We start from the raw sequence: 23686 nt of genomic DNA, 5'->3' as shown, positions 1-23686 counted from the left end.
CTAATCAAGAGAAAGAAAGAAAATGGTTGATTCGTCACTAATTATGTTGCAACCGCTACATAAGATTTCGGTTTTGATATCTCTTGCATTAGTATGGCAATTACTTAATGTATTATAACTTATGTATTGATGCATTGTTTAATGCATGTCTTAATACATTGTTTAAGACATGTCTTAATGCATTGTTTCAGTTTCATATTTCTTGATAACATTTGGCAGTTAAGGCATTGTTACTTAATGCATGTCTTAATGCATTGTTCAATGTATGTCTTAAAGCATTGTTCAATGCATGACTTAAAGCATTGTTTAATGCATGACTTAATGCATTGTTACATTTGAAAAATGTAATGACATACTACTATATTATATATATGAGAAACTCCTCATATAATAAACAAAAGCTGAGAGATGAAATATAAAATCTATCTTATCACTTTGGGTTAGGAAGTTATAATCAATTGTTCATTTTCACAAAATTACAAACACTTTTATACATTGAATTACAATAATGCTACAAGTTATTGTAAATTTCTTCGTTGTATCTCCTAAGTAATTTCCGTGATACCCGGTTGTAGTATAGGGTCGGAATTATACTTTTGGGAAAGTGATCCCGTTCACGCCTCGAAGATTTTTCCAATAATTTTATTTCCATTTCCTTGTGACCCTTGTTTACTAGAAAATCCCCAACATCGACTACTTTGACTATCGTTTTTGAAACTTACGTTTCTACAAACTCAGTAAAAGTTGGGGCTTCTGTAGACACCTAAAAATGTCTCCCCAAAACCAAACGCTATGATAAACAACCTTTCACCGCCATTATTGGTCGGGTCAAGTATTTAATCTCGGGAGTGCTTAAAATCCATATTCAATCAAACGCAGCTTACAAATCAGTCAAAAGATCAGTCCAAATATTTAGTCAAAGCACAGTCCAACCCTTATTTCAGCCCAAACCATTTTAATCCATTTCGTTATGTTTATTAATTAAGCTCGATTAATAAATATTAAAACCCTAAGCCTAAAATAAGTCCGTAACACTGAAATGGCAACTAATTTATCACGTGCTTAATGCTTAATAAAAAGATAAAATGAATTTAGACCGAATTAAGGAAAACCTGTTTGCCGTGCCACGACAGCTTTCGCCGTGACACGGCAATTTCTAGGGTTTTCTCCGCGGCACTTTTCATTTCTAGGTTTTCGCGCCTCACCCTTCACATTTTCTCTATAAATATGAGGCTGATTTCTCGGTTTCGGGGAACCAAAAATCACTCTCTTTCTCTCTTATACTCTAGCTTAAATACTAGCCTTCCCTATTTTTCCACAATACACCCCTTAAGCACTCTTCGGAGTCCATACTTTACCCGAAGTTCTAAACTTAAACCAAGGCGTGAAAGGTAGAACTGTTTGAGGGTTTGGCCCCATATCAACTCTACTTTAATTTAATTTAATTTCCATTATTGTTTATTGATTTTCCTTGAAGTTACTAACGCGTTTATTGTTTTATAGTTGCAAGCAAAAGCCATCAAAGTAAAGAATCATGTTCCTTTTGTTCCTGTTATTTCTAACGATTTTTGTTATGTTTTTCGTATACTAATCGTTATTTTTATGGTTAAATTGCTTCCAATGTTCATGTTGATTTTATTATATTTATTGATCAATATATTGCATGTTTAAAGGGAATATGTAATTGAAAATCTTGATAAATAAGATAATTTAGAAGACCGGTTTATGTTCCTTTTTAATCTTATTCTTTAATCAAGTGATCACAATATTTTAGAATTATGTGTTGCATTAATATTCAACCAATTTAACTTAATATTAGTTTGGAGCAAATTGAATCTTTGTTTGTATGTGTAATACTCCGTATTTTTGAAACGTATTTTCTAATTAATTAATTAATTAATATTTTCTAAAAAGGGTATCTTAGTATTTATTTTACTATTTGAATTTTGGCGCCAAATACATTTTAAAAATTAATAATTATTTTGGATTTTGGATAAGATTTATTATCCATTCGTTTTATGTTAAAAACTGGATTATTTATATATTTCGGATATTTTAATTAAAACAAAAAACTATATTTTATTATTTAATTAATAAGGTCCAAAAATTCCTAATTATTGACTAAGATTTTCAGATTTTTCTAGTGTGGAAAATCTGATTTTCTAGGTTAATTTATTTAGTGAATAATTGGTATCTTTTTAATTAATTATTTTATACAATAAATATTATTTACACGATTATTTTTAATTCCTTAAATCTAGCAACATAACTCCCTAAAATATACTAATAGGATCTGAAAATTTGAGCTATGGAAGCTCAATATTTTCGGGTCTCATGGTCAAATTTTGGGTGATTTATTTTGGAAAATTGTATTTTTAATTATCTCCTTAAAATATCTTATTTTCCTTAATTTTATTTCTCCATCTCTTAAATATTTGATCATCTTATTTTCCTACCTAATATCTTCCTTGATTATTCCCCAAGTAATCTATTTTTCCATATTATTTTTTATGACAACACACTTTCCTTAATTCTATTATTCTTAATCACCTTAATATCAAAACTTTCCATATTTCTTTCATTCTCTTCTCCAAGTAATTCCTTAATTCTTTTTACCATAATTCTTCCTACATTCTTCTACCATAATTCTTGCATAAGCTAGCCTATAAATACCCCCTCATACCTCTCATAATCTTCACACCAAAAACTCAATTCTCTTCTTCTCTTTTACTCTTCTTTTCCCTCAACCTTTTCCTACTTTTCTTCTCCTCTTTTCTAAAAGAAAATCTGCCCGTATATCTTTGGAGCCAATTTTTGGGCACTTCTGGTCAGTTTTGGGGTTTTTATATTTCACAAAAAATTGTTCCTCTTGAAAAATCATTGGGGTTAGGATCAAAAATCACCCAATTCAGAGTTATATCAAAGGATTTATGATCTCTGCAAGTTTTGCCTATTCTTTCCAACGCAAATCCAATTCTTTTTAATCCTATTCCTTTATTTTCTTCATGGTTAGTTTTCTAAAATATAAATACCTATTTCAAAGTTATAATTTTATATTAAAGTATTATTTTTAAAAGAGTTTTATAGTCCATGCACATTAGATTTGGGTTTATGTCTAAAGATGTTGTGGTAACCTTATGGTTATGTTAATTGCAAGGTGTATTCGTGATTGAACTTTAAAAGTGCGAAGTGTTGATTGATATTCGGAATCAAGGTATGTTTAGGTGGCTAGATACCTTCGAAAGTGATTGGTTTGAATAGCATGTTTTATATGATTTTTATTAGTGATTGAATTAAATTGATTTGAATCATGATTTATGAAATAAAGTATGTTTGGAGGTTTTGATTTTAATATTTGTTTTATAAATGTATTTTTAAAGGATTGATTTTTATTTCATGTTTTGAATTGTTTGAAATTATTTATTATGTTTAAAAGAATTTGGTTTTTTTTTTTATATAAAAAAAAATATGTTGGATTGTTTCAAAGAGTTTTTAAAAAGGTTTTTCAAAGGAAGAGTTATTGATTTTGAAAAGTTATTTATAAGAAATTTAATTCTCAGGCATTTATTAAAAGGTTAATTTTGAAAGCATGTTGAATTAAATAAAAAGGAGTTTTGAGTTAACCTATTATATAGGTTGATTTTATTCAAAGAGGAATTTTATTGAATTATTTATTAAAGCTTTACAAGCATGTTGTTAGTAATCCCACTATGCGGATTTAGTTGATAAGACTTTGGACTTTGCAGACCGAGTCTTTCCTCAAAAATAGCCTTGCAATATAAGGAGACTAGCTTGGGGGGTGTGCACATTTGGGTGAGGAATTGGTTTTAAAAAGAAGAATTGTTTTATTGAATTGATTATTGAAATATTGAATTATTGGAATTGGTTTTATAAATCGTTCATCAAATTATTGAATTATTGGAGTTGGTTTTATAAATCTTTCATCGAATTATTGAATTATTGAGAATTGGTTTTGAAACATGAGTTTGGAATTTATTGGATTAATTATTGGAATTGGTTTTACAAGCATGTTTGCAAATAAATTGAATTTACTTATCTTGCACTTATCGTACTTAGCATATTTTGCTAATCCGTATTTCCTATTTGTTGGTTCGCCCTGTTTACCGTAATGGTAAGCAGTGTTAACTATTTTCAGGTGGAGTCATGAATGAGCATACGGGAGTCCCGGGATTTGCTTCACCTAGTTTAGAAATGTTGGTCTTGTCTTTATTTTGAGTACTCATAACAATGTTACTATTTTTATAAGATAATATGAAAGAAAGTTGAGTTTCCGCTGCAAGTTTTGTTATTGAGTTAAGTATTTTGAGTAGTCTTGCGTAATCACGCGGCGGTAATACGCCTAAGTCTATCTCTACGGTATAAATATACGTATTATACTAGTCTTTCCGGTGAGGGAGATTTGGGGGTGTTACAGTATACCTTTGAGATCGCAGGAGATACTTTTCACTATAAGAATCGAGTAGAGGCCAATACGGCCGAATGTGACTTTATGACTCACAGGTTACCCTGGTAATGGCATTTCTCGACCGTGTCTCCGGGAGCGGCTACGTCAATGTCCCTGTGGAAGCTAGAACTCTAAGGAAGATTTTTTCTCGGCTATACCATCATCCCCGATCCCTCTTTCGTGGTTCCGAACCATATAGAGTTAGTAATCTCATGGATTATGAATGGGGTGTAACCTTCACGGGTCATTCGTTGTTGCCTAGAATATTCACAACATGCTTAAGTAGGCGCGCTTCAAATGACGCCTACACATGGGGAAGCCCTAAGATTTTCATTGAATATTCTTTTAGGGTTCTCCACATGAATAGCATCATCACTGTCTTTATCCCCGTGGCTAAGTTTCCCACACACGTATCAGAACAGCGACAGTTTCTCATACTTGACTTCGAAGGTTTTTTTCACCCCTCCCCTTATCTTCAACTTATTTCTTTTACTAAGGGCTTCCTCAGATCAACCATCGTTCGGATCCGCAAAGATTTATTGATCCCAACGATGTCAGATTTGTCCAACGCCATGAACATTCCCACTTTGTTCCTTATTGTTCTTGTGTTTGCTTCATTGGTTCGACCCACAAAGGGAAGGTCGTATACCCTAATCCAAAAGGGGGAATGATATAGGGGGATATCAGAAGGCTTTTCATCGCCATTGACATCACACAAATCCAAAGTATGTCGATCAAAATGCCATGGTCGAGCATCCATAACAAATTCCTTGTCCTTGTAGTGGTGGAATTGGAAGAAAAAGGTGTTCTTTCTGATACTATTCGCCTCCATTCCATGTTTAGGGTTCCAAATTCGCTTCATTGTCGCAATTAAAGCATTGCTATTAACATTCCTCTCCGTCCATACTTTTCCCACAACCACTAGTGCAACCCTAGTTTCTTCGTCCTCCTCTCCGTCAATTTGTCATTCTACTTCTTCATTGCATTCGTCTTCATTGTTGTTAGGTATAGAAGGGCTCGTACTCATCGTGAACAAAAAACAACAATCAAAGGGAAAAACCTTTGAAAACAAAGGAACAAAACCTAGCAGCGACTAGGGCAGAAAACCCTCCCAAGAGAACGACTCTAGAGGGAACTTTTATTTTTACCAAGCAATTTAGTTTAATCACATAACTTAAATGAGCAAAATTCTTAATGTTAAAACCATATATCGCAATGTACTAACCTAGTTGTCTTCTAAATCCTAATAGATTTTTTATCATATTACACCTCATCACAATAATTGTTCACTGCCCTTATATTAATTTGAACTTGTCGTATTTGACTTGAGTAGCCACGAATTTTACCTCATATTTCCCCTATATTGAACCTGATCCGTCATAATTAAATCGTAAACCTGAAAGTAGTATAAAATGTACGCTGACAAAGTTAATACTCTATATTTTATACTTCTACGTCGTATATTAGTACAATATTGTCAAAATCTCAAAATTATTGCACCAAAAACAATTGTCCAAATTAAATTGTTTCAATTTGCAACCCTTCAAAAATCGGAGTATCGAACTATACGTCTTTATGATCATGTTTTTAAGATGAACTGAACACACTCTTGTTTAAAAAAAAAAAAAAAAGTCAATCTCTCATTCAAGTCAAAATTATATAAAAGTTCTCTCTCCCCATCAATCTCCTTCGTCCCCATTTCCAGTTCCGCGATCAACGCAAATCATTCCGCCATCACTTTCTGCATCTTACTCACACTCACTCCATTTCTCACACACATTTTCACCCATTTTCTCTCTCCTAATTCCGCCATGTCCAAAACCCTCCATTTCTCTCTCCTCCTTCTCCTTCTCCTCTTAACCCCCCTTCTCTCTTCTTCCTCCGCCGACAACCCCACCTCCTCCGCCGCCGACGACAGCGATGAATTATCGGAGTTCGAAGAACTCTTAGCACTCGACGAACAAGATGAAATCGACCATGGTTCATCGTCACCATCTTCAGAAGCTAGAGTATTGAGCAAAGCTCAGAGAATTGTGGTGGAATTGAATAATGATAATACCCAGAAAATTATTGACCAAATTGAGTTTGTTCTTCTTCTGGGTTATACTCCTTGGTGCCCTAGAAGTGCTGAATTAATGCCCCAATTTGCTGAATCTGCTAATTTTTTGAATGATTTGGGTTCCCCCCTTTTGATGGCTAAGCTTGATGCTGAAAGGTACCCTAAAACGGCGTCGTCTTTGGGTATTAAGGGTTACCCTACTCTGCTTCTTTTCATCAATGGCACTTCTCAGCAGTATACTGGTGGATTTTCTGCGTAAGATTTTGATTTTAATTTTAATTTTTTGTTAAATTTGAATTTGAAGGGTATTTTTTATTTGGATTATTTCTGAAATTTTTGAGATGGGGTTTTTTATTAGAGAGGAGATACTGATTTGGGCAAGGAAGAAGACGGGTGAGCCTGTTGTTAGATTGAATTCAGTTGCTGAAGCTGAGGCATTTGCTAAGAAATACAGTATGTATGCTGTTGGGCTGTTTGAGAATTTTGAGGTATGTTCTGTTCTGTAAATTTCTCCAATTATGTAGTTTTGGTTTTGGTTCGGAGAATTCGATGTATTATCATCGGCATTGGTGAATCTGTGCTATCTATAATATGTTTTTCTGAGTTTGTATCCGTTGGTATTGTTTATCGTGTGCTTACTGCAGTTGATTGACAAGTCAGTAATTTTTGTTTCAATATTGTGTAATGTGGTGCGAAACTGCGAGTTAGTGTAGTGTGATCTGCTGAATTATACTAGAATTGATTGGATGATTGATATGTTCTGATAAATAAGGAGTATTATATAGTGAATTGGATTGATCATTTCGGAATCATGGCCTTGCATTGGATTGTTAGAGCGATGTTATTGTTTTTGGACATGTTTCTATGACAAAGCTACCTACTTTTGTTTTTATATGGATTGCTTTAGATTCTTGTTCGATTTATGTTGTATTCGTTTCTCCCGAAAAGTGCTTTGAATAAGAGTACTCTCGTGGAGGAATTCTGGCTCTAACTATTAGAGTCATGAATAACTCTAATAAGGGCAAAATAGTAAATCTAAAAAGGCAATTCTAAGAAAAATAAAGGGAAAGTAAAAAAGCAAAACAAATTTTGGTAAAAAAAGGACAGTTGTAATTAATGTTATAGCTTCAAAACAAAACTCCATTGCTCAGATTAGAAATCCCTACAATTTCAGCGTCTAATAAGGCATCTCCTTAAATAGATTTCTCTACAAGGAAAATACTCCTTAAATAGATTTCTCTACAAGGAAAATACTTCAAAACAAATAATGGCGGTAAGAGACCCTAGTTGTTCTTGTTGTGTTTATTGGCCCTCATTTTCCTCCACCTTTGTCTCATTGGAACCCTAGCCGCTACTGTGCCCAAATCGCAATAATTCTGCCAAGCAAGTGTCAGAATGAATTTTTTGGGTAATTGAAGAACACAACAAATTACCACTAATTTATATTATCCAACAAATCGAAATCACAGCTTATTGTACTTGGTGGTATCTAAAAGAATACCATCAACGGCAAATAGAAAAAAGGAATACAATCAAGAATTGTTGGATAATACCATCAAGGGTTGTTGGTATCTAAACAAGAATTGTTGGAGAATACCAAGGGCCCGTTGGTATCTAAACGAATACCATCATGAAGTTCGTTGGTATCATAAAAAATACCATCAACAACAAAAGATGGAACAAGAACAGCATCAACGGTTTGTTCCCGCCATGTTTTGGCGCCAAAATTTGTCACATGTTGAGAACTCCATTTGAGGAAATAGCATAACGAAGAACTCAATTTGCCAGAATTTCATTTTTGAGAAATTAAGGTGGTGTTTGGTTGGAAATGGAATTTCCTAAGAAGTATTAAAATGAAGGTGTGTTTGGTTGGAGGAAAATAAGGTAAACATGAGAAATAGCAATTCCAAGAGAAATACAAATTCCCACAAACCATGGGAAATTACTCACCAACTCCCTCCTTGGCGAGTTCAATTTCTTAGGAATGCATTTCCTATAGTGTCTACCAAACAAATTAGTTTAATTCCTAGGAAATTCATAAGGGAAAAAATTTCCTATGAAATATAAATTCCCATGGGAAGTTACTTCCAATGTGAACCAAATGATTCTTGTTCTACACCGAACAAAAAATTGAAAAGGGCATTTTTTTACAGATTTTGTTTTGCTTTTACTTTTTTGTTTACCTTGATTTTTTTATAATTGCTTTTTTTTGGATTTACCTGTTTGCCCTTATTAGTCTTTTATGACTCTAATAGTTAGAGCCTAAGAATTCCTCATTCTCCTGATCTTAACCTTTAGAATCTATAAAGTAGCAATGTTTGCTCCTTTTTCTTATTGTTGTTGGGTGCATATGCATTTTTTGGAGCTCCACACTTCCACTTGGGAACATACAACGTACAAGAGACCCACATTGACTATTGCCACATCGGCATTACTTCTCTAAGATGTTTTGATGAGTCAATGGGTGTTATCCATTAGACCATTACAATGACAGATGAAAGAAGCATGATATCTTAATAAAGACTTAGAGTTAGCTCCAAATCTCAACCTATTCAGCATTTTAAGCTAAGACTGTGGGTGTCCAATCCTCATGTGCTAAATAGCGCAACTTTTGATTCCAATAACTTTGTCAAGGATCGTGACAAAATGCTTGGATACAAGTTCTATATGAAATCAATATGTTGTGAAGTCCACCTTGGGATAAGTTTCAGAAGTGCCTAGGTCTGGTTAATTTCCCTTTTACATTTCAGTTGTAATTTGGCATTAGGATGATGATGGATATCCTAGTTGTATTATAATATCTAGTTAGATGATCTAGGTGAATACTTAGTTTCATTTATCTAGTGACTCTTGGTTTAGGTGTGTGGAGTCTTTCAAATAAGCGCTCATAGACTCATTATTATTTGTGTGCAAATTGGTGTGAGCTTAAAAATGTAAATACTCAAATTTATGTAAGCGTACTCAAGGTTGGAACTACCATTTGAATGGATGTTGTTGAAGTCATCAAGTCTAAGGATGTCCATAAGATCTAGACAACATTGTAGGGTGATAATGAGGGAAGTCAGTCAAGTCACCGTGCAGTATGGTTCAAAACATGGCACATGGGTTGTGTCCTTGAGATATGTTCAGGGCTTCTAAGTGTGGCTGGATGGGAGATTTGTTGAACGTAAAATTATGTTTTCCATAAGGCCCGTAATATTTTATTTATCTGATAATTTATGTTAACACCTAATCTTCAAACACATAAGAATCATCTGCGTTAATGATCTAGAAATCACACAAGGTCAATAACGTAGATATACACATAAGGTCATGAGTTTGGAAAGTCGCATATAAAGAATTTACCACTTGTTTAATTATCTACAATGAAGTTTTTGTTTTCCCTTCTGTTCTTTTACCTATGAACTTGGATGATATAAAATTGCACCCGATTTCCCCCATTTGATATATGATCTATCATTGATGTATGTTAAGTTGTTGCTCTACTAAAAAATCCGTTGTTTAATGCTTTATTACGGATCATCATTGATAAGGTGATTAAGGCCCTGTTCACTTCACCTTAAAAAAATTAATAATCAATAAAAAATAATTTCAAATCAGTAAAAATAAGTCCAATGTAGTAAAAATAAGTTAAGTTTAGTAAAAATAATTTCATTAATTCAGTTTTGTAAAAATCAGTAACTTCAAAATATAATAGAGAATCAGCAAAAATAATTTCAGTTCAGCAAAAATAATTTCAATTCAGTAAAATTAATTTCAGCTCAGTAAATATAATATAAGTTCAGCAAGATTAATTTTAATTCAGTAAAAATAATTTCAAATCAGCAAAAATAAGATGAAGTGAACAGGCCCAAATCTCGATCTTTCTAGGTTATGTTTGTCTAATATTCGACCATAAAATAAGGTTATGTACAATTATGCTTCTTTATTACTCCTTCCAATATTATTACTTGCTCCACTTTCCTTTTGCAGCCGTATTTTATTACTTGCTCCATTTCCTTTTTTTGGAAACTTTTAACAGTATTTTACTATTTTCTTTACCGTCCCCTCATATCAATTTTTAGTATTTTTCTTGTTATCTCTCCTTCCCACTTATACTCACTTTTGCTTTTTAAAATTTTTTTATTCTTCAACCAATGCTACTTCCATCATGCTTTATTACTTTCTACTATTCCTCCTAAAACTCTGCGCATGGAGAAATGGAACAAGTAATAAAATACGGAGTGAGTACATGCCAAGGTCAAAAGGCAAGTTGTCTTGAGTTAAAAGTAGTTATGCTTGTTCAGTGTTGGCTGTGTGGTATGAGATTAATTTCACTTTAGGAAAAGGCAATAATTGCAATGACTATAAATCCAAGCGTAGTTCTATGGCTGCTGCATTCATGTGAAAGGGTTTTGCAAGGAATTGTTTGCATTAGGGGTTTTGTGTATACTTTAGTTGCTTTTACAAACTTGAGAGGTGGAGAAGAGAACCTGGTTCAAAGTTATAACTACTCAATCATTCTGTTATGCATGTCATATTGACAAGTTTTGCCTTGAATTTTCTGTGAAGTTTATTTTATTGGTGCTTCCCCTCTAGTCCTCTACACAAATCCTCTTGCAGCTGTTAATTTATCTGTGTGAAATAATTTACAATATACAGGGTCCTCAGTATGAAGAATATATCAACGCCGCAATATCGGACAATGAAATTCAGTTTGTTGAAACTAAATCCGATGAGGTTGCAAAATTTCTTTTCCCTGATACCAAGATCACAAAACCTTTTATAGGTCTAGTCAAGAGTGAACCAGAAAGATATACTAGATTTGGTAAGTACTGCCTTTTGTCACTGATATTTTGTCTTAACCTATCTGTGTATTTGAATTCAGTAGGTTATAAAGAAAATTATAACATCTTAAATCAGTGATGGCACCTTATTTTATTTGATCTTGATCATTTCAGGCAATAGCTTGCAAAAGGCTTGTCCAGTCCCTTTTGTTCTCTTACCTTTTTCTTCAGTACTACTATCATTCTGATGTAGGTAATAATGTTTGCTTCTGCAGAAGAGCCCCTAGAGATGGACAATATATTGCAGTTTTTGGAACACAACAAGTTTCCATTAATTACAACTCTAACTGAGTTGAATTCTGTTAAAGTCTACTCAAGCAAAATTAAATATCAGGTTTCTTGTTACACTTTTATTTTATGTTTACCATGCTTGTCATGTTGCATCTTTTCACTTTCATATGTTTGCATCCTGAAATTTCAACTGGCATCCATTGTTCTCAGAGTTATGAAAATCATGTATACAGTTGCAACAGTGCACTATATACAGTTGCAACAGTTGCATCCTGAAATTTCATTTTATTTTATTTTATTTTTTTACTTATTATGATGTGAAGTTTCTTGAGGCCTTCTTTTTTCAATTTTTTTTTTTTACTTATGATGTGAGGTTTCCTGAGGCCTTCATCAAAGGCAAGAAATATTAAGTTTAGAATTACTCATCTTCCTATTCCTTCTATTCTTGAATCATCTTATTGGTAGAAATAGAAACTCAAGAAGGAATGCTACAACCTAGTTCACTTCCTGAGTCCTTTTCCATCCATGTGCAAATTTTTCAAGCGTGACCCCTATTAAGGGGTTAATTGTAGTTTGATTCTTGCTGGAAGCATGTTCAGTTCAGGAAGGATTTTTAGTTTTTTTTTAACTAAAGGAAAAACGAGTACATGAATCTAAATTATATCTGATGCGCTAAGGTGCCAAGCTGTGACAAGCTAGAAGCTAAGATTCAAATGCTTCTCACCTAAAAATTTCAGGAACCCTAAACCTTTAACTTGCTCTGATATATAAGATAAAGAAATGATCCTACTGACTCACTGAGGCAACTTCACAGGAGAGGTTAATATTTCTTCGTCAATTCCAATGTATAAAAAGGCTAGAGAGCACCAACGTGATAGGGATTCCCTATGCCTTAGGCACGTCTCATTGTAGTGAGGTACAATTCATAAAAAGTGACAAGAATTATGACGAGTCAAGCTGCGCCTCATCTACCTCACCTAAACTCTTAAAGGCGCATGACTAAGGTCACTTAGCACTGCAGGTCTATTATTGTATACTCCATTTAAGTTTGTCTTTTTTCAAGAGCTCAAAATGCTTTAAATTAGCTTAAAAAAGAAATTTCTGTAAGGGCTACATTAACCATATACAATTGCAACTTAATTAAAATAAGATAAGCTTGATCAATATATACAGTTACGTTTGCATTCTCTTTTAATTTGACAGCTCAAGGAGGAAAACATCCTTGCATCTGTTCTCACAGGCTCCAGGGGTATCTGCATATATGAATTTTTTTCATCCCTAGCCCTACATGTGCATAAACTACATTTCCCATAAGCATTTTTGAATTAAGAGGGAGCTCTCTAAGTGCTACCCTCATTTTACTTTATGCCTCTATTGTGAACAATTTTGGGGTGAAGACTTTATATCTATTCGTTCACCATCATATGAAGTGATTTTTGGATTGCTTGAAAGCTGTCAATCCTAAGCCTAAATTTCCGGCCGGTGACACTTTGTAATAGTCTGTGGTCTCAAATTATGCAGTAGCAATCCGATGTATGTTTACTGAAAATCTGTTGGAAAACTTCATAGTTAGACTCATGGAGCCCTTTTTGGTCGCTTTGGATGTGTTTGCCGTTAAATTACCACTAATAACTCTTTGCAACATCATATAATATGCATGTCATCACCTCATTCTTGGGAGATGCATTGCCATCCAATATGGCAAGGGGGAGAGAATCAAGGAAGGAGGGAAGGGGTTGAGTTAGACATATTAACCAAACTGTTCCCTGACTTCTTTCTTTTCTCACTTGCTCTTTGTTCGTAAAGAAGTAAAGCCAGGTGGGCAGGGTCATGTTTTGATTTGTCTTTCACCATAATCTTGAATGACTTAAGTGACAATGATGACTGTTTTTCTTTCTGTACTAAGACTCTACCCCAAACCCATTTCATTTCGATAGATGTCCACCAGGGTATATCTTTTGCTAAATTTTCGCTCAATGTTTTAAGTTTGGTATCCATTGATATATCTTTCAGTGGATGCCTATTTTTCATACCATGAGTCTTGATTGCTGGAAAGTTTCTTCCCCCTTACCTCCCACTCCTCTGTGGAGTAACTCTAAGATTGCCCAAATTCTGCTTAGCTTCATATGTTCCAGTTGGTTTTCCTGAATTCAGACATTTGTATCATTTTAATTTGGTGTTATCGAACTCTGCACATTAATCATCAAACCATTTAACAAGCAAGTTTTTAATGCCTATCAAAAATGAATTGTAGGTTTACGTGTTTGCAGATTCTGATGAGTTTAAGTCCCTTCTTGTGCCTCTTCAAAAAGTTGCCAAGAAGTTTAAGTCAAAGGTAACATTTCATTTTCTCTGTCATCCTTAACCTATTAATTTTAAACACTTAGTTGATTCGTTGGACTTCATTGGTGCAGATAATGTTCATATATGTAGACATTACCGAGGAGAACCTGGCAAAACCTTTCCTGACTCTGCTTGGACTAGAAGAATCTCAGAAGACTGTTGTAAGTTATATCCCTATTGCCTTGTCAATTGTTTACCTGATTATGCCATTCTTACTTGAGCATAACTGACCTTTGTTACTGATAGGTTGCTGCGTTTGATAGTAAGATTAGCACAAAGTATCTGTTGGAATCAGAACCTACTCCAAGCAAATTAGAAGTAAGTTTAATCATTGTTTGCTATAATTATTTACTCTACATGTAGTTTGTGTAGAATGGCACATAATTTCTTTTCTGGCATGATATAGGATTTTTGCTCTGGACTATTAGATGGGACTGTTCCAATGTATTATAAGTCACAGACTATACCTGATAATGTGAGTTTTTCCACATCCTTTTTACCTCTGTTATTTCAGCTCTTTACATTTTTGTGATACTCTGACTACTAAGGATGATCAAATCTAGAAGGACGGTGAATATACATCTTTTATGATTTTCGAGGACAATTGTTTTATCTTGCTACATGAACTACTTCATTTGAGAACATTCTCTTTAATATATTTGAGAAGAAAAGGATCTTAATTGTTTGGATGCAGTATTGCATTATTATTAGGTTAAATATTGCAACATTCAACTAAAGTCGATACTTGGATAGTTGCAATTTTCTCAGTGATCCCGCTATTTTTTGAACCATCAATTATGGTGGTATATTTTGTATCTAACTTGTGTACTTCGAATGTTGTTAGTAAAACCTTTTATTTAAAAAAGTTGCTTCGATAGATCTTATTAATTTGAATGTTTTCTAGAGATGCTTGAATGGTGAGTCTTTCTTGTAGAAACCCGTAATAATTCATAGGAAAACAACTTGTCTATTGGTTGCTTTAATTACAAGTTGTTGATAATTACAGGAAAATGCTAGCATCCACGCTGTAGTGGGAAAGACATTTGATGACCTGGTTTTGAGTAGTTCCAAGAATGTTTTTCTTGAGGTTAGTGCTCCTACCATCTGTGCCCCTGTGATTTCATGTCCTTCCTTTAGTTTCTTCTCTTTACCCTCTCCTTTCATTTTATGCTGTGCATCACATGGAGATTTTTAAAATTTATGATGTTTTCTGTAGCACAAAATAACATGTTTACAAACTAAGAGTTGTACAGTACAATTCTATAGGATTTCTTTTCAGTTTTCCTTTGGCATCTGTGTCTTCTTCTCACTGTCTATCTCCAGTTTCAATATGTATTCATCATGCACTTCCAGTTTCAGTTTTACTTTCTTTAGGCTGATGTCTCTCCCCCTCTCTGTTTCAAATATCTTTTGAATAATATAACAAATGTAGATAAATCTGTGGCAAATAGTCAACTCGAAAATATTTTGGTTCTGCTCACATGATTTTTTTTTTTTTTTTTTTTTTTGTTTTATTAAATTTATTTGTGTTGATGTTCGTTAAACCTTTAAGGTCTACACACCATGGTGCATGACTTGTGATGCTGTAAGCAAGCAAGTAGAGAAGTTGGCGAAGCATTTCAAAGGATTGAAAAATCTGTTATTTGCAAAGATAGATGCTTCTGTAAATGAGCATCCAAAACTTCAGGTCAGTACCTTGAATTTTTGGAATATGCTAATGTTCTGTAAATGTCTGCATGATAATGGAGAAGATATATACCTCATTTTTCCTGTGACAGACATACTTGAGTTCCTTTGGTACTAGCGTAAGTGCATCTGAGACAATAATATTTGTGTGGGAGTTTTATGAAACTAAGATTGAATGTGATTTCCAGAAAACAGTATCAAGTTAAATTCTCAACAGTGCAGCTTGTAAAAAAATGAAAAGAAAAAAAAAAGGAAAACATTGGGACCAAGGGATAACAGAATAGTGAATATAAGCATTTGGCCCTCTTTCTCTGCATTTTCATGTATGTCTCGTATGACTTATGTGCTTTGCACAGTTCATTGCTTTAGCTAGCTTTATATCTCCTTGCCAAACATTTGGTTTTTTTTTTTTTTTTTTTTGGGTTGAGGGTGCCAAACAATTTTTAAGTGCTAATAACCAGCTTCCTCTCTCTTTCTTTTTTTTTTTTCAAGGCTTCCTATTTTAGCAAGCTTCTCACCTGAAATATCTTGCCACTGCCAATTACTCTCTCCCCCTTATTAAATCATTGGTAACACACTAAGGCCTTGTTCTTTTGAGTTGTTCTGCTGTGCTCTGCTTTGCTCTACTGAAATCTGCTCTGTTCTACTTAAAAATAATAATTAATAATAATAATAATTATTATTTAATAAAAATAACTAATATTTATAGATAATAATAATTAATATTTATATTATTTAACACATTTTCTAATGTTATAAAAAGAGTAAAAATCTAATAATAATAATAATAATAATAATAATAATAAATAATTAATGATAATAATAATAATAATCTGCTCTACCCTAAATCTGCTCTGCCTAGAAGCTCAAAAGAACAGGGCCTAACACTTCAATGGAAACTTATAAGGAAACAATAGTAAAAAATAAAACAAGTAGTGGACCTAAAAGAGCTATGATATGTATAGAATGAGAGGAAATGATTAAAAAAAGATATGGGACGCTTGTCTCAAAAGGGAAAATGGTAAAGCGTAATCATTTTTTATAGTGCCGAAATTAGAAAAGTGTAACCTTTAATCTGAAATGGAGGGGGTATTTGTTATGTAGTATTTAAACTAATTTTGTAAGAATGTAGTAGTTTTGGATTCATTTTCTAGTTCAATAGCTTACTGACATCATCATGGTTGATGTATAAGCTGCCTTTTTGGTCAGGTTATTACTTAACTTAATGGAATTTTATGGGTTTGTTCATCTTCTTAGCCTTTTTGTGCTTATGTGTCTTTTTCGTTTTTATATTATATCTCATCCCTTTATTGTTCAATATATTGACTTTTCACTTTTGAGGCAATAACGGGACTTTATTCCTTTAGTGTTATGTGTATATTTAAAAGTGATTGGGCTGGGAAAGAGCTGAAGACTTTTAGCAAACATTGCTGCTATATTGTATGGATTTGAATCCTTGAGCCACTTTTCACTACTCATTTTATAAAAGGTTAAATAGAGGAATTGTAATGAAATAGGTGGGCTTTTGCTCGGATAATGATCTGTGTCAATGTCCATACTAATGACTTTCCGGTAGTCTTTTCTTTTTCATAACCACTTATTATCACTTAGGGCATGCTGTGAATGGGGGTAGTATTTTAAAGGGTAAGAGCAATAGATAAATATTAAAGAGAATGAGCGTGGATGGAGATGGAGGTGATAGGATGAGGTAGTGATTGTATAAGGTGGAGAATGGGGGTATTATTATCCTCCTTTTGAGGGTTATAGCTACCCACCAACCCATCCTTTTTAGTTTTTAGGTTGATGTACTACGTCATCACTTTTACCACCACCTAAACCCATCTTCATTCTCTTTATCTTGTGTTCATTACCCCAATGTCAAGCATGCCCTCAAAGATGTAAATGGTAATGAAAAACAATGATAAGAAACAAATACTACCTCTGTTACATATTATGTGCAACTTTTGAATTTTTTATATTTCATATATAATACTCAAAAGTTGCACATAATATGTAACATAGGTAGTACTTAGCAAAAGAAAAAAAAAAAAGCAAAGGAATATGACAATCTATGGCCATGGACATTTAGAAGGATCTTTCATGTAAATTTATCGACAAAGGCATGAACTTGCCTTTCCACTAGCAATCGACTCATTCCATCATTTTCATTACCACTTATCAATGCTATAAGTGTGAGTAAATGACAGTCTATTAATAAACATAAAGAGGTAGCTGGAACTGGGTAGAAATAACTAATTAACTACGTAATAATATTGAGGTATTATAAGAGATGCTCCCTCCATCCCCTATTTTTTTTTTTCTTGTTTTTTTAAGGGTTTTCCAAAATGATCATTCTTTTCTAATTTTTTAACTCATCTTTACCTAAAAATTACAAATTTGTTCTTATTTCTAAAAAAATATTGTGTCCACATTGAATAAATTATTACTAATTGTTATGCAATGTTTCATTTTCCTCAATTCCCGTGAAAAATTCACATTAAAAAAAATAAAAAAAATAAAAAATAATGCTCTTTATTGGACAAAGCGAATAATATTTAACTTAGATATACTTTCTAAATCATTTAAAATTCAATGCGATATCCCCTTTGTCCCATGTTGTTTAGCTTATTGTGAATTTTTCACGGGAATTAAGGAAAGTAGAACAATGAATGATTAGTATTGGTTTTAATCTATAAAATTGTTCCCATTGAAGAAAAAATTCCCTATGCATAATTTTGTTCTCCATGAATTAAAAAAAAATATTCTCTGTGAATATTTCTTTTTATTCTCATAGCTTTTTCGGAGAAGACTAGGACAGTTTTGTCATTAAAAGGTTATGAAGATATATAGAATGGAAGTACTCTGTATATAGAATCACCTTGTTGTTAGGGATTGTTTTCTGTGGCATATGATCATTAATAGTGAACCTTGCGAATAGGAAACCCTGTAAGATTCAAGTGAATTATGTATGAAAGTGGTACATTATTGGTCTAATATATCGAAGTAACAAATAAGTTAGGGAATCAAGTAAAAACTGAATTTGATATTTTTCTATAAATATTGCGAATGTTTATATAGTCATATTTACCTTTTTTTTTTTTGTGTGTGTGATGAACTGATACAGAAATACGCTCAATAAGCACATTATGTCATATTGTAGCTTTGTACTCTTGGATGGAAATTAACATGTTGGATTGATATTTAATATATCGCAGGTTACTGACTACCCAGCTCTACTGTTTTATCCAGCGGCTGATAAATCAAATCCAGTAAACATCGAATACCTTTATCTTATTATTTCCATAATGTTTACCCAATTCTATTTTTAGCTGATTTTCTATCTCTCATTCCAGATTAAACTGCAGCCGAAGTCCAGTTTGAAGGATTTGGGAGCATTTATTAAGAAAAATGTCAAAGCTGAAGAACATCCAGCTAACGACGAATTATAAATACCTTACTTTTAGTTTCTCAGTTTCTTCAGACCGTCGGGAATCAGAAAACGAAATGTCAAAAACCAAAACAGGAAAGAGGAATAGAAACCGTGTGTAGATTTAAGGATGAAATTAATGACGATAGTTTTGTAACATAAACCACAGATATTTTAGACTGATTTCCAGTTTTGAGTATTCATAAAGAAAATAGATGGAATATTGAATTCGATTCATGTAAAATGGTCCATCACCCATTAATTTAAGGGGTTGACAGATCAATAGCAATCTTTGGCTCTTTTGTCCATACCTGAACAGATTATCTTGTTGAAAGTCTAAATGTGTTCCCTTTTATTTTATTTTTGGTCCAGGATGTCTCAACATAAAGCTAACGCTTGAGAGTAGAGTTGGTGAGATTTGAACTCGTGACCTCAAAGTCACAACATGAGTCTCTCCCCAACTTCACTAAGCTTGCTTGATTATATACGATATATATGGATTTTATTCCTGATAATTTTTTTATAAATTATAGTTTTTGTGTACTTTGTAGTTTGTACTCCAGTAAAATCTTGTGGTTGTAACTCCTAACTGCAATGTTTGAATTGAGATGATCCCCTACAGTTTACAACAAACAAAAACTAGAAATATATAGAGTAGTTTTGCAAATTTTTGATTTTTAAAACTCCCTCTTATCTCCAAGTTAAAAATTTAATTGCTTTTTTTACACACTTTTTTTTTTACAAAGATGGTTAATAAACAAAAAATATTTGGATTTGGTTGTTTAAAGAGTTAAAGGTAAATAAAAACCGCAATTTTTGTGTGCGGTTGGCCACATAGTGTGGCCAGCCGACACACACCAAATAACCCTGTATCTAGAATAACCCCTGGCCGACCGAGTATGTAACATCCTAGAAATTCTTTTCCTTTAACATACCTGTTTTATCCTTTTTAAAATACGAAATAGGAAAATCTAAGATATTACCGTCATCGTGAAAACGGCTAAAGCAAATATCAAAGACACACAGCGGAAGACTTTCTTTAAAATCATTCAAAACAAGTCAACTTAAAAGTCAAGCTGAATGAAAGTAAAGTCAAACTAGGTCAAACAAAGTCAACCTACAGCTTGGAACCATTGTAAGCCCTTAAAATTAAACAACACTGAAAACCTTTACGTTAGTCTCATGAGCATAATAAAATAATATTATTCAAAGCGAATAAAACACATCATATTCCTATGGAAACTAAGATGATTCGCTCTTTACTCATGCCCATCACGAAAATGCTTCATCACCTGAAAAACTTCTCTCTACTTGTCCCCACTACTCGCCATTAGAAATGGGTCGTCGTAGGGCTAAGGTAAAGATAAGGTCAAACAAACATACAATACACAATCGACAATGATGAGTATATAAGCGTAATAAAACACACTATCATGCTTTCATCCTATCATCACACAACTTACCTTGTTACACCTGTAAACAAGCATACAAGACATTCAACACTTAACTAGACAAATACCAATGTCCATTTAATTTGATTACGCATCAAACGGGTTTCCCCCTAACCTGCCCCAATAAAGGAATACTAACACGGCAACTAACCGTGCCATTATAAAAGAACCACTCGTATGTGGCGGAATTCCTGCGCATAATAAAAAAAAATATACAGCATCCTGTACTCCAGTAGAAGTTATGGTCAAATATAAAGTCGCATAACTCCCCTCGTATGTTCATACTCAAGGTATATACGTTCCAAAAGTTTTGGTGTGTAATCTCTTTCACTTTACGTTGCTTTACATATTACTATACTTGGTGATGACTCACAAACCATAACACAATCAAACATTATAATTCATTCAAGCAATCAAACATACCAATTTAATTCTTAAATAATTAGTGACCACATAAATTTAAATGTTGAATCCTTTTTAAACTATCTCGGTGTTAAATAACACCTTAAGCGCATAAAGCACCACAGATCCTATTCCTCGGTGTTTCGAACACTTTAAGTGCACTTAAGCACCAAAACATAATTTAATCCTCGTGTACATAGACACTTAAATAGCTCCTTCCTCATGCTTATAGCATCAATAAAAATTATATGAACCATAATAAAATTTCCTTTTCATATTCCAAACCAAATTAAACATTTAATTTAATTAAACATGTCTTCCATCATGATAATAATAAAAGTATGGTTCATATCCAACATGGCAACATATTTAATTCCAATCACCAATTCATAATAAGTAATTCATACCTCACAAATCATTTACCAACATCAAACCAATCAACAAATTCCAACCAACACCTATCATGATACTACATGGAATTAATTTATCAAAGCCTAGCATGCTTCTACATATTCAAATAATTACCAAGTACGTGAACATACCTTGAATATGATCTCAAAATCGCCACGAATAAAATAAAATCACTCACTTGGAAACCTCCTACAAACCAAAATTACAAAGAGGCATTAATAGATATTCCACCCAAATTTCCAGCAATATATACACTCTTTAAATCACTCATAAACCCTCTAAAACAAGCTAAAATTTAATTTAAAACCCTTACTTTTATTCCCAATTAATGGGTAATTAAAAATCCTTTCAAGAAACATAATTATAGCTTATATATAAAAATTCCAGCTTTATTAAATCATCTAAAATTGTTGTAATTGTGTTTTAAAACACTTATTTCAATAATTTAGATCACCTATAAACAATTTTCATCAATATACATAAACTTAGAAACCTAGGGTTTATAATTTGGGGCTTTTTAATTCAAAATCAAATCTGAAAATTTATATACGTCATACTTAAAATCAAATATCATAAAAATCATCACAAAACCCAAATAGAAGAAATCAAAAGGAAGAATTTTTTTTTTTTTACAAAACACACGCACGCACAAGGGGGAAAGGGTGGGTGGCTGGCGCCACCTCCCACGGCTGCTGCTGCTGCCGGCTGTGGTGGTGGTGGCAGCCGGCCACTGTGGTGTGTGTGTGGTGGTGGTGGTGAAAAAAAATTAAAATTAAAATATAGGGGAAGGGGAAAAATTAAGGGGAAAGAAAATAAGAGGAGAGAGAGAGTTTACCTTTAGGTATTCTTCACCTTGGAAAAATTTGATTTTGCTCATATGATAGGTATTTATACCCTCTCTCAATAACCCTCCTATTTAAAATTCCTTTACTACCCTTAATGATCCCTTTCCTATTCAAACTAGTATTTTGACTTTTCTTAAATACCATTGACCTTAAAAATTACATTTTTATAAAAATAATATGCCCCAAAGTTTCCAAATCATGAAATAAAATATTTCCAAGATTGTTAAATAATTAAAAAATAAACTTTTAATTAAAATAATTCTTTTTAAATTAATGAAACACCATAGATAATTCATTTCGAATTATATAAATACTTTAAGAAATACTTATTTAAGTTAAAATACGTATGAAAATACGGGGTATTATAGAGTAACCCCTGGCCGACTTTGTATCCCCTGACCGAGTAAGTAACTGATGCGTATTTTTATGGGCTCTTCAGGAAATTCGGGGATATCAAGCTATTTAATCTAACCAAGACTAAATAACAACTATATTGGTAGCTTTCTCAGCAAAATATCATATGCAACTCTCTTGCTAAAACAATTCATACGAACTGATCAATTATAACTCAAAACTTCTCTGCCTTCATTAATGAAAATAAAGAATATTTATAGGCAAACATCCCATGCCGTTAGGATAACTAAAAGATAAAATAAAATATATAAGATATAAATACTAAATACTAATCCTAAATAACAAAATTTATCTTCTAATAACATTAGAAAATAATATCTTATCAATCTACTAATTCTACTCCAACTCCAATTCGATTAATCACGCGTAACTTTAGGATTGACGCCATTCAACCTCATGATTAATAGACGACTCAATAAAAATAATAAAATGATGATATTGATGTCTTAGATACGCTTCACTAATCCCCCCCCCCCTTTTTTTAACAAAGTAACCCCCATAATAGTTGGCCACACGATGTGGCCAGCCACATAAAAGTTTGTGAAATATAAAAAGTAATATAGTGGAGTTTGGTTGATTAAAATTGCATTAGAAAAAATAATTGTGTTTGATTGATAGAAAATAAAAGAAAAACTATATAAGATGAATAAAAACTTTTATTTAGACAAACGCATAAAACGAGCCTTTTATTTGAAGACGGAGGCCATGAAACATTCCTTTTACAGAGTACAGTGGTAGTAGATACATAAAATCACTCACTTTTGTTCTTGTCATTTCCCTTGTCCCATACAAGTCACAATGATGTCTACTCTAAATGCAAACTAATCAAAAACGTAACCAACAATGCTCTTTAGAAGTATCAATGTAGTATAGTACTACAAATTTATATGTGGTACGTCCATTATGTCAATGTAGTATAGTACTACAAATTTATTTATGGTACGTCCACATGCTTAAATTGTAATTGCAAGCTCAGCAGCCAGCCCCACAAGCAACATCTAGGACCATCTGCATCCGCATCCGCATCCGCTCGTCAATACATCTGATCGACGACCAACGACTAAGACTACGACATCTGCATCTGCAGCCGCATCCTCATCCCCTCCGATCAAGCAAGGACTACGAC

At 33.0% G+C, this 23686-nt stretch overlaps 1 protein-coding gene across 1 annotated transcript; it reads left to right on the top strand.

Annotated features, from left to right (window-relative positions):
- The first annotated feature begins 5836 nt into the window (after positions 1–5836).
- Positions 5837–19397, top strand: LOC110698770 (protein disulfide isomerase-like 1-6). The gene is made up of 12 exons (XM_021876292.1): positions 5837–6779; positions 6883–7012; positions 11166–11331; positions 11566–11684; positions 13836–13916; positions 13996–14085; positions 14171–14242; positions 14331–14399; positions 14931–15011; positions 15477–15611; positions 18826–18879; positions 18964–19397. The coding sequence occupies exons 1-12, from the start codon at positions 6277–6279 to the stop codon at positions 19057–19059; spliced, it is 1596 nt and encodes a 531-aa protein (XP_021731984.1). The 5' UTR covers positions 5837–6276; the 3' UTR covers positions 19060–19397.
- Positions 19398–23686: the final 4289 nt, after the last annotated feature.

This window comes from Chenopodium quinoa, unplaced genomic scaffold (genome assembly GCF_001683475.1).
Source record: "Chenopodium quinoa cultivar QQ74 unplaced genomic scaffold, ASM168347v1, whole genome shotgun sequence".
Taxonomy (NCBI): domain Eukaryota; kingdom Viridiplantae; phylum Streptophyta; class Magnoliopsida; order Caryophyllales; family Amaranthaceae; genus Chenopodium; species Chenopodium quinoa.
The sequence above is the reverse complement of the archived record's forward strand: the minus strand, read 5'-3'. Positions and strand labels throughout refer to the sequence as shown.